The 12498-nt window shown below is 36.1% G+C and overlaps 1 protein-coding gene across 4 annotated transcripts in view; it reads right to left on the bottom strand.

The window, feature by feature from the left end:
- Positions 1–12498, bottom strand: part of NAIP (NLR family apoptosis inhibitory protein) — a 40672-nt gene that overhangs the window by 3752 nt on the left and 24422 nt on the right. For all 4 annotated transcript variants that reach the window (XM_079143555.1, XM_079143554.1, XM_079143556.1 and 1 more), the window contains 4 exons: positions 10497–10664; positions 8821–8973; positions 8384–8470; positions 6694–6858 (listed from right to left, as the gene is read on the bottom strand). In XM_079143555.1, coding sequence (XP_078999681.1) covers positions 6694–6858; positions 8384–8470; positions 8821–8973; positions 10497–10664 — 573 coding nt within the window. The remainder of the gene's footprint in view (positions 1–6693; positions 6859–8383; positions 8471–8820; positions 8974–10496; positions 10665–12498) is intronic.

The following is a 12498-nucleotide window of genomic DNA, read 5'->3' as shown; positions in this document are numbered from 1 at the left end:
CACTCCAATAAACAGTTAAAAGAGCAAATTCAGGAACATTTCAACAAAGAGATAGAGTTCTGGAAAAAAAAAAACAACAACAACAGAAATACTTGAAATGAAAGAAACAATAAACCAAATTAAAAACATCACCAACAGAATAGATCTCGTGGAAGACAGAATCTCAGGCAATGAAGACAAAATATTTAATCTTGAAAATAAAGTTGAACAAACTGAGAGGATGTTAAGAAGTCATGAATGGAACCTCCAAGAATTATGGGATATCATGAAAAGACCAAATTTAAGCATTATTGGGATTGAGGAAGGCATAGAGATACAAACCAAAGGAATGAACAACCTGTTTAATGAAATAATATCAGAAAATTTCCCAAACCGGAAAAATGAAATGGAAAATCAAATACAAGAGGCTTACAGAACACCAGGTGCACAAAATTACAACAGATCCACACCAAGACACAGTATAATGAAAATACCTTACATACAAGATAAAGATAGGATTTTAAAGGCTGCAAGAGAAAAGCATCAGATTACTTATAAGGGGAAACCAATATGGATATCAGCAGATTTCTCAGCCCAGAACCTAAAAGCAAGAAGGGCCTGGAACAATGTATTTCAATCTCTGAAAGAACATGGATGCCAACCAAGAATCCTATACCCAGCAAAACTAACATTCAGATTTGATGATGAAATAAAATCTTTCCATGATAAACAAAAGATAAAGGAATTTACAAAGAGAAAGCCTGCCCTAAAGAACATTCTCAGCAAAATATTTCATGAGGAGGAAGTGAAAAACAACAATACAAGTAAGCAAAGGGAGGAACTACCCTAAAGGAAAAGTCAATCAAAGGAGAAACCAAGTCAAGTTAAAAATCAAAAATAAGCCAAAATGACCAGGAATACAAATCATATCACAACAATAACCCTTAATGTTAATGGCTTAAACTCAATAATCAAAAGACACAGACTGGCAGGTTGGATTAAAAAGAAAGACCCAACAATATGCTACCTTAAAGAGACTCATCTCATAGAAAAAGACATCCACAGACTCAAGGTGAAAGGATGGGGAAAAACATACCAGGCACATGGACCCAGTAAAAAAGCAGGGGTCTCCATCCTCATATCAGATAAAGTGGACTTCGAACCTAAATTAGTCAGAAGGGATAAAGAAGGACATTTCATAGTGCTTAAGGGAAGCATAAAACAGCAAGAGATAACGATTTTAAATATTTATGCCCCAAACAATGTAGCATCTGTGTACAGCAGACAAACCCTTCTCAATTTTAAGAATCAAATAGACCAAAACACAATAATAGTGGGTGACTTTAACACATCATTCTCACCACTGGATAGATCCTCCAAATAAAAACTGAACAAAGAAACTGTAGACTAAATAATACAATCAGTGATATAGACTTAATGGACATTTACAGAATATTTCATCCATCTTCGAGCAAATATACTTTCTTCTCAGCAGCTCATGGATCCTTCTCCAAAATAGACCATATGCTATACCATAAAGAAGCCATTAGAAAAAACAAAAAAATAGAGATACTACCTTGTATCCTATCAGATCATAATGGAATACAATTAGAAATCAACAATAAAAGAAGAACAATAAAATAAAAACTACTCATACACCTGGAGACTAAATAATATGCTATTGAATGATGCAGTGATAACAGAAGACATCAGGGAAGAAATAAAAAAATTCTTAGAGGTAAATGAGAATAACGACACAACATATCAAAATCTCTGGGACACTCTGAAAGCAGTACTAAGAAGAAAATTCATTGCATTGAGCTCATACATTAAAAAAATAAAAAGTCAACAACTAAATGACCTAACATTACATCTCAAAGTCCTACAAAAAGAAGACCAGAACAACGCCAAAAGTAGTAGGAGACAGGAAATAATTAAAATCAGAGCTGAAATCAATGAAATTGGAATAAAAAACATTTTAAAAAATTGACAAAACAAAAAGTTGGTTCTTTGAAAAAGTAAACAAAATTGATAGGGCTGGGGATATGGCTCAGTTGGTAGAGTGCCTGCCTCATAAGCACAAGGCCCTGGGTTCAATCCCCAGCACCACAAAAAAAAAAAAAAAAAAAAAAAAATTGATAAACCCTTAGCCACACTAACAAAGAGAAGAGAGAAAACTCAAATTACTAACATTCATGATGAAAAAGATAATATCACAACAGACACTGCTGAAATACATAACATAATTAGAAACTACTTTGAAAATCTATACTCCAACAAAATAGAAAATATCGAAAACATTGACTAATTTTTAGAGACATATGATCCTCCCAAACTGAATCAGGAAGACATACACAATTTAAACAGATCAATTTCAAGTACCGAAATAGAAGAAGCCATCAAAAGCCTACCAACCAAGAAAAGCCCAGGACCAGATGGATTCTCAGTTGAATTTTACAAGACCTTTAAAGAAGAACTAATACTCCTCAAAGTATTCCATGAAATAGAAAAGGAGGGAACCCTTCCAAACTCATTCTATTAGACTAGTACCACTCTGATACCAAAACCAGACAAAGATTCATCAGGAAAAGAAAACTTTAGACCAATATCCCTGATGAACATAGATGCAAAAATCCTTAACAAAATACTGGCAAATAGCATATAAATATATATTAAAAAAACAGTGCACCATGATCAAGTGGGGTTTATCCCAGGGATGCAAGGTTGGTTCAACATCCAGAAATCAATAAATGTAATTTATCACATCAGTAGACTTAAAGTTAAGAATCATATGATTATTTCAATAGATTCTGAGAAAACATTTGTTAAAATACAGCACCCCTTCATGCTTAAAACACTAGAAAAAATAGGAATAGTAGGAACATACCTCAACATTGTAAAGGCTATCTATGCCAACATCATTCTTAATGGAGAAAAACTGAAAGCATTCCCTCTAAAAATTGGAACAAGACAGGGATGCCCTCTTTCACCACTTTTATTCAACATCATCCTTGAAACACTAGCCAGAGCAATTAGACAGACCAAAGAAATTAAAGGGATTCAAAGAGGCAAAGAAGAACTCAAGCTGTCACTATTTGCTGATGACATGACTCTATATTTGGAGAATCCAAAAAAACTCCACTAGAAAACTTCTAGAACTAATAAATGAATTCAGCAAAGTAGTAGGATATAATATCAATAGGCATAAATCTAATGCATTTCTATTCATAAGTGATGAATTCTCTGAAAGAGAATTTAGGAAAACTATTCCATTCACAGTAGCCTCAAAAAAAAAAATAAAATACTTGGGAATTAATCTAACAAAAGAGGTGAAAGGCCTCTACAATGAAAACTACAGAACATTAAAGAAAGAAATTGAAGAAAACCTTAGAAGATGGAAAGATCTCCCATGTTCTTGGATAGACAGAATTAACATTGTCAAAATGGCCATTCTATCAAAGGCACTATACAGATTCACTACAATTCCAATTAAAATCCCAATGACATTCTTCATGGAAATAGAGAAAACAATCATGAACTTCATCTGGAAGAACAAGAGATCTCAAATAGCCAAAACAATCCTGAATAGAAAAAGTGAAACAGGAGGTATCACAATACCAGACAATAAACTATACTACAGAGCAATAGTAACAAAAACAGCATGGTATTGGCACCAAAATAGACAGGCAGACCAGTGGTATGGAATAGAAGACACAGAGACAAACCACATAAATACAGTCACCTCATACTAGACAAAGGAACTAAAAATACAATGGAGAAAAGATAGCCTGTTCAACAAATGATGCTGGCAAAACTGGAAATCCATATGCAGTAAAATGAAATTAAAGGGCTGGGGATATAGCTCAGTTAGTAGAGTGCCTGCCTCGCAAGCACAAGGCCCTGGGTTCAATCCCCAGCACCGCAAAAAAAAAAAAAAAAAAAAAAAAAAAAAAAGAAATAAACCTCTATCTCTCACCCTGCACAAAACTCAACTGAAAATGGATCGAGAACTTAGGAATTAGACCAGAGACCCTGCACCTAATAGAAGACAAAGTAGGCTTGAATCTTCATCATCTTGACTTGGATCAGACTTCCTTAACAAGACTCCCAAAGCACAAGAAATCAAAACAAGAATCAATAAATGGGAATGGGACTCAAACTGACAAGCTTTTTCTCAGCAAAGGATACAATCAATGTGAAAAGAGAACCTACAGAGTGAGAGAAAATCTTTTCTACACACACTTCAGATAGAGCACTTACCTCCAAAATTTATAAAGAACTTACAAAACTTTACACCAAAATAACAAAGAACCCAATCAATAAATGGGCCAAGGAACTGGACAGACACTTTACAGAAGAAGACATACAGGTGATTAATAAATATATGAAAAAGTGTTCAACATCTCTAGTAATTAGAGAAATGCAAATTAAAACAACTCTACGATTTCATCTTAACTCCAACTAGAATGGCTATTATCAAGAAAACAACAATAATAGATGTTGGAGTGGGATGTGGGGGAAAAAGGCACACTTTTACATTGCTGGTGGAGTTGCCAATTGGTGGCAGCAACTCTGGAAAGCAGTGTGGAAAATCCTCAGAAAGCTTGAGTGGACCCATATTTGACCCAGTTATCCCACTCCTTGGTTTATACCCAAAGGACTTAAAATTAGGTACTACAGTAACGCAGACACATCAGTGTTTATAGCAACTCAAGTCACAATATCTAGATTGTGGAACCAACCTAGATGCCCTTCAACAGATGAATGGATAAAGAAGCTGTGGTACTTCAATCCCCAACACTGAAAAAAAAAAAAAAAAGAAGCTGTAGTATATATACACAATGGAATATTATTCAGCCATAAAGAATAATAATATTATGGCGTTTGCAAATAAATGGATGGAATTGGAGAATATCTTGCTAAGTGAAATAAGCCAATCCCAAAAAGCCAAAGGCTGAAATGTTTTCCCTGATAAGTGGAGAATGATATATAATGGGGGTCTGGGGGGAGTGAGAGAAGAATGGAGGAACTTTAGATTATGTAGAAGGAAATGAGAGGAACGGGGCATATGAAAAATCGTGGAATGAGACAGACATCATTACCCTATGTACATGCATGATTACACGAATGGTATGAATCTAAATCGTGTACAACCATAGAAATGAAATGATGTACCCCATTTGTGAACAATGAATCAAAATGCAGTCTGTAAAAAATTAATAAATAAATAATTTAAAAAATAAAAATAATGCTGGAAAATATTTATTTGTTTAATTATTTTGAGGCAGAGTCTTGCTAAATTGAGGAGACTGGCCTCAAACCTGCAATTCTCCTGCTTCAGCTTCCTATGTAACTGGGATTAGAGACATGCACTACCACATCGGGCTGCAAGACACCATCTCTTTAAAATAATAAAAAAAAAATCTTAAAATCCACCAGAATGAGAAAAAATGACATGACATAAAAGCAGACAGCTCACTAAACAACAGAAACAATGCAAGATAGAAAGGTGAGAAGGTAAGTGCCAAAACAGAATTCTATACTCACTGAAAAAAAAATACACGTCAAAGATGAAGCCAACACAAAGCATTTCCAGACAATCAAAACACGAGACAAGAGAATCACAGCCTTTGCAACAGGAACAAAGCAATAAACCATCTTTTTTTCCTTTTTCTCAAAATCATTCCTCATTATTGGATTGGCATTGGGAACAAGGACCAAGCTTTGGGCAACTCTTTGAGTCTGGACAGGAAAACACGAGACAATTCATTACGAGCTAACCCACTGGAAAGGAGACACTACAGGAGTCTTCAGACAGAAGGAATGTGATCCCTCATGAAAGGAAGCACAGGAGACCATAAAGAGCAACAGAAATAGTAAATGTGTGGCCACATATAAAAATATTCATAGAGGCATTATTCATAATAAGCCAAATATGTTCGTGCATGCGTGTGTATGCATGTATGTGTGTGAAGTGCCAGGGCTTGAGCTCAGGGTCTCATGCATGCCAGGCATGCACTCTACCCCTGAACTACACTAGGCCCTGATGTTCTGTGTGCTAATCTGCCTCATTGTTACCCATACTTGGTATGGGTATTTTTTTTTTTTTTTTTTTTTTTTTTTTTTTTTTTTTGCGGTACTGGGGATCGAACTCAGGGCCTTGTGCTTGCCAGGAAAGCACTCTACCAGCTGAGCTATCTCCCCAGCCCTTGGTATGGGTATTTTTAATTATGTTCACTGGAAAAGTCATTGAGTTGTATACTTAAAGAGTTTTATACATTTCTGTATGTATATTAATCTTCAACTGAAAAGAAAAGGACTTTGAGAGTATTTGGTCAGTTGTCTGAAACACTAGTTATCAAGAACCAATTCAGCTGAGGATGTTGCTCAGTGGTAGACTGTTTGCCTAGCACACATGCGTGAGGCCCTGGCTTCATCCTCAGTCTCTCTCTCTCTCTCTCTCTCATACACACACACACACACACACACACAGGGAACACAGACTTGTGGGAGACATTCTTGAATTTCCAAATCTGACTAGGATGAACTTAAATCCACAGAAGGACACGGAAGGAACAATATGATAGTGAGAGTGAGGAAGTAGGTTGAAAACTTTAGGAGAGGCAAATGTTTTATAGATATTTTGCAAGCAGAAAGCTTGAGTAACCCCCTGGCTTCAGTGAACTGAAACACGTTCTCTAAAAAATAGCTCACCAATTTCCATCACGCTGTCATCATTTAAAGTCTGGTAAAAGGAGAGGACTCGGAGACTTTGAAGCTGCTGACACTGCTGGATGATCAATTTTGCCACTTGACGAATCCCATCTCCAGTAGGAAGCTTCAGCTCTTCCAAGTGATTAAGAGAACCTAAAGTATAGGCTGTCAGAAGACACCAAAAAAGCAATTCTCTTTGTACAGCTCATTCCCATACATCAGTAATCTGTAACCTAAAAAGTATGCACTATCTGAAGAACCCCATGTAGTGTAGAGGTCATTCTTCATCCTCTCCATGTGCAAAAGAAAGGGGGTCAGCATACAACTTGATCTTTGTCCACACTTGTAGAAATTCCTCCACCCTCCCCTGACCAGTTTCTACTGCCCTGAAGTCTAAGATGCCTATCATTTCCCCATTTCCTCTTTTATGGTGAGTTTCCACTGATCTGTAGGTTACTCTGGTAGCTCTGCAATGCCTTCTGCCCCCTTCTTTCCCATCCCACCTCTGGCTGTCATCTTCAATGACTTCCACATTGAAGAAATCCACACTGGGTACTAAAACCTCACCATCTACCACTCTGATAACCTTTCTTTCCACTTTGACCCCTCCTTGGCATGCCATACTGTGGATCTCTTTAAAAGTTCTCCAAACTCTAAAGTTTTCTGAACATTTTCTAGCATAAAACAAAACTTCCAGGCTTTCCCAGTTCCAGTTCTTGAATGACCCATTGCTCCATTGACTATGGTTCCTTTATGGAAAGACAGAATTTAAAAGTCAAGATCTGAAGGCTGAGGATGTAGTTCAGTGATAGGGGTGAGGACCTGGGTTCATCCACAGCACCAAAAACAATAACAAAAGCAAACTAAAAAACCACCAAATCACTAGAAATTAAGATCTGGGCCTTTTGCCCATTGTGTCTCTGAAAGCAAGATGGTCACCCATAGCTGTATTGGGACCATCTGCAGAAATTCAGCCACAGTTCTAGTTCTTGTCCTTTCTTCACACCAGCAAGGTGTGATCCAAAAATACAGCCTTAATATGTACTGCTAATGATACCATCAGTGCACATGGAATAGGCTTCTCTGAGTTATACTAAGTGATCTTTCTTGAATGGATTAGCCAAGACAGCTACCCACTGAAAGGAACCATACTATCTCTTTGGGCAGAAAATTTAAAAATTTAGCTAGGCATGGTGGTGCCTGCTCGTAATACCAGCTACTCAGGAGGCAGAGACAGGAAGATTATAAATTCAAGGCATTTTTCCAAGACATGTTTCCTTGTCAATATTCCCTAACAATACAGCACAACTATTATATAACATTTACATTACTTCAGGGACTATGAGTGATTTAGAATTGATTTAAAGTATATAGAAGCCAGGCATGGTGGTAACACCTACAATCCCAGCTAAAAAAAAAAAGAAAAAGAAAAAAAGGAGGGATAGGGGCTGGGGATATAGCTCAGTTGGTCAAGTGCTTGCCTCAATCCTCAGCACTGAAAAAAAAAGGAAGATGTGTGTAGGTTATGTGCAATATTATACCTGGAACCAATGTAGGGGATACTGAAGGACAAAGAAAGGTATGTATCTTGCTTTGTTGTGGCTAATTAAAAATAGGAAAAAGACTTTTGAAGAGGTTGAGAGAGGGAGGGAATAAGAAACAAGTAAAAAGAACTGCTTTGAAAACATACCAAATTTTTCAGATGCTTCCTTGTCTGGAAATTGTTGGTATTCAAGATTTAATATCTTCAGAGAAATAAAATTTGGCAAAATGGTGACTATGCGAGGGAAAATAAAAATTTAGTTGTATCACCTATATTTCTTACAACAGAGTAACATCTTTAAAATAAAGAATACTTGAGAAGTGATCAACATTAATAGAACAATTCCGACTGAATTGGTTTGACTAAGAGGATACAAATCCTTGCTCAGAAAATAATTCTGAAAATAAAAATATTTAAACTTGTACAAATACACTTTATTATTTGAGAAATTCATTTAAGATCAAGTATCAAGTGTTCCTTGACATCAACTGCATTTTATAGACTTTGACTTTTTAGAGTGACTTTTAATATGACTTTGTCCACAGAAACATCTTAAATCAAAATTTTAAGATTATAGTTCTTACCAAATGGGATGGCTTTAAAAAATGATCCAGAAAACCAAATTTCTTTAAGTTTCTCACAAGAAGTGAGTGCAGTCATGAGAGACTCAAAATCCGAAAAAGGACTCACATTCAGATGGAAAACATGAAGGTTAGGAGAATTCTGAATCAATGTGACTGTAAATATCAAGGATTTTCAGAAATTAGAGAAAACTATAAATTTTGATCGAAATAACCTTGTAATTTATTATTTGTTCCAACAATATTGAATTAAAACAAGGCACCCATGATATAATGATCTAAGAATCCGGTTGCTTTGGACTTACATTCAGTTCTGCAAACTGACTGACAGCAACCTAAACTTGGAAGAGTTTACTGACCCTCTCTGGGAATCAGTTTACTTTTCTACAAAATTAGGACTCAGAAGCCAGGTGGTGTGGCACATGCCTGTAATCCTAGCTGTTTGGCATGCAGAATCACAAGGCCGGGGCTGGGGATATAGCACAGTGGGTAGAGTGCTTGCCTTGCAAGCATAAGGCCCTGGGTTCAATCCCCAGCACCACCAAAAAAAAAAAAAAGGCTGGAGGTATAGCTCAGTTGGTAGAGTACTTGTATAGCTAGGTGCAAGGCCCTGAGTTCAGTCCCCAACAGCACTAAAAACAAAAACAACAGCAACAAATGGCTCCCTAAGGTCACCTTCAGCTTTACCATTCTTTCTCTAGTTTGTATATTGCATTTATACAATAGAAATCCTATATGAAGAAACATAAAAGAATGACAACTTTAAGCAAAAACCTTAATTTGATCCAAAAATTGCTGGCAAATTTAAGGGAAACTATCTCTTCCAGCCTTCAACGGCAATGAATTTTTGCATGTAACTCTATATGTCAATTTCATATGGAGTTTTACATTTCTTTAGTCTTTAGTGTTCAGCACTTACTAAATTAAGGAACTGATAGTGACTAAGTCATTTTTCGAATGATGTATTTTAAAAGGATGGTTGCACAAACTGTCCATTAACTATAAAGATAAGATGTTTAGAAACAGGAAAATGCTACCAATCACATTTTCACCCTGCTGAGTGGGCAAATGTGCAAGCTGCAATGTAAGAACAACTTAAACAGAAGCAAAATAAAAGAATCAAACTATTTTGGAGAGGCAGGATGTTAAGGATTAAGAGGTCAGACTTAGGAGTCAAAATTTCTGTATTTCAATGTATGTTTCCTTAGCTGGATGAACTTGAGCAAATGACTTAACCTCTTTGTGCTCCAATTTCTCCATTCGTAAAATGGCAATAATAATAGTACCTTACCTCACAAACTAGGTATGAAGATTATAAATTAATATTTGTGCAGTGCTTAGAACAGTTCAAAGAATGTAGTAAAGACTCAATAATTACAAAGAACTCTCTGCTTTCTTAATGAGAAAGAGTGCTATTCCCATAATTTACCATCGATACAGCTCAGTGGTAGAGGGCCCCTGGGTTGAATCCCCAATACTGAAAAAAAAGGATATAGGAAGATGTGGGTAGGTTATATGCAAATACTAACACCATTTTAATGAGGGACTTGAGCATTCTTTGATTTTAGTATCAACAGGAGGTCCTGGAACTCTCAAGCCGGAGAAGTTTTAATTCTTAAATTATTGGCTAACGTAGTTTTTCTAACTGATGTAAAAAACAGTAATTGAGCCATCCTTACCTAGTTTAGAAGAATTATTTTCAGCTAAAATATGAATCACTAATTTCTCCATATGGTGGAGGTTTGGGAATTCTTCAGGAATGACTGAAAAAACGTTTGGTTTGTCAGCTAGCTTCACTGACAGTTCTTTTAGGCACAGGAACTTGTCCAAGTTAGGAAAGATTTGATCTGGAAAGTGACACACAGTTTCTCATTATTACAGTGCTCCAAATGGAAATGTTGAAACTTTCATTTTGATTCATCAACTATTTTCACATTTTCGAATGAAAACCTGTCAGATACCATAAAAATTTCTTTTTTAGAAAGGACACATATGCAGATACTGCTATCTGCAGCATTTACTGATTATGTTCTATATGGGAAGCCTTGTGTGACTCTTTGGACTTACAAAAATAAATAAAACATCTCAACAAATGGTTTGAGAACAACTGAGTTTGCACAAGCAAGAGAATGTAAAAACATTTTCAAAAATTAATTAAAATGGATCAATGACAAATATAAGAGCTAAAATCATACAACTCCTAGATGATAGCATAGGGGTGAATCTTCCTGACCTTGAACTTGGCAATGGAGTCTTAGATATGATATCAAAAGCACTTGTGAATGAATGAATGAGTGAATGAATACATAAATAAATAAATAAATAGACTTCATCAGATTTTAAACTTTTGTGCACTGGACATTATAAAGTAAAATGACAATCTACAGGAGAAAATATTTTTCAAACCATGTTTCTAATAAGGGTTTGATATATAGAATAGACAGAACTTCTACAACATTACAAAAATATTTTTTAAATGGGCAAAGAACTTGACTAGACATTTCTCAAAAAAAGATATACAGTCATCACAAGAACATGAAAAGATGATGTTTAACATCATTCAGTCATTAGGAAAATGCAATCAAAGCCACAATGAGATAACACTTCACATCTATAAAATGGCTTTATGATTAGCAAAACAAAAGAAAAGAAAAACTGAGGATGTGGAGAAACTGGAAATCTTGCATATAACTGGTGGAAATATAAAATGATACAGCCACTGAAGAACAGTTTGGAAGTTCCTCAAAAAGCTAAACAGAATTATCATATGAAGCAGCAATTCTACTCCTAGGTATATACCCAAATCAATTCAAAACATGGCCTCAAACAGATACTTGTAACAGTAATGTTCATTGCAGCATTATTCACAGTAGCAGAAGATAGAAATCACCTAAGTGTCTGTTGAGGGAGCAATGACTCAACGAAATATGATATATACATACAATGGCATATTATTCAGCTACAAAGAGAAATAAAGGGACTGGATTCAATGGCATAGTTCTGTAATCCCAACTACTCAACAATGTTAGGCAGAAGGATAGCAATTTTGAGGCCCGTCTAGACAAGTTAGTGAAACCCTGCCTCAAAATAAAATAAAAAAGAGCAGAGGCTGTCTCTCCCTTTGGAGATGTCTCACTTCTTTCTTGAATGTGTGTTCTTTCTTTACCCCGCAAAGTTCTCACTGTTAAGATGGCTGGCATTCTCCCTTGAATGTATACTTGTTACTTTACCCCAAAAGACATCTCTCCCTTTACACAGCCTGAATTCTCCCTTAAATGTGTAACTGCTTTCCTAAATAAATCTGAATCTGTGGGGAAAAAAGGGAAAAAGGGGAAGTGGGGGGCTGGAAAATAGCTCAAAGGTTGAGTGCCACTGGGTTCAACCCCCAATACTGAAAAAAAAAAAAAAAAGAAAAGAAAAGAAAAGAAAGACAGAAAGAAAAGCACCAGGGTGGTGCACACCTATAACCCCAGAGAATGCGGCAGGAGGATCACAAGTTTGAGGCCAGCCTCAGCAATTTAGTGTGAACTTCGGCAACTTAGAGAGACCCTGTTTCAAAATAAAAAATAAAGGGCTGGGATGCAGTTCAGTGGTAAAGCACACTTGGGTTCAATCCCCATTACCCGTCCCCAAAAAGGAAACACACAAAAAAGAAAGGTGGAATGAAGGTCTGACACATGT

The sequence above is a fragment of the Sciurus vulgaris genome, assembly GCF_902686455.1.
Source record: "Sciurus vulgaris genome assembly, chromosome: 6".
NCBI lineage: Eukaryota > Metazoa > Chordata > Mammalia > Rodentia > Sciuridae > Sciurus > Sciurus vulgaris.
The sequence above is the reverse complement of the archived record's forward strand: the minus strand, read 5'-3'. Positions and strand labels throughout refer to the sequence as shown.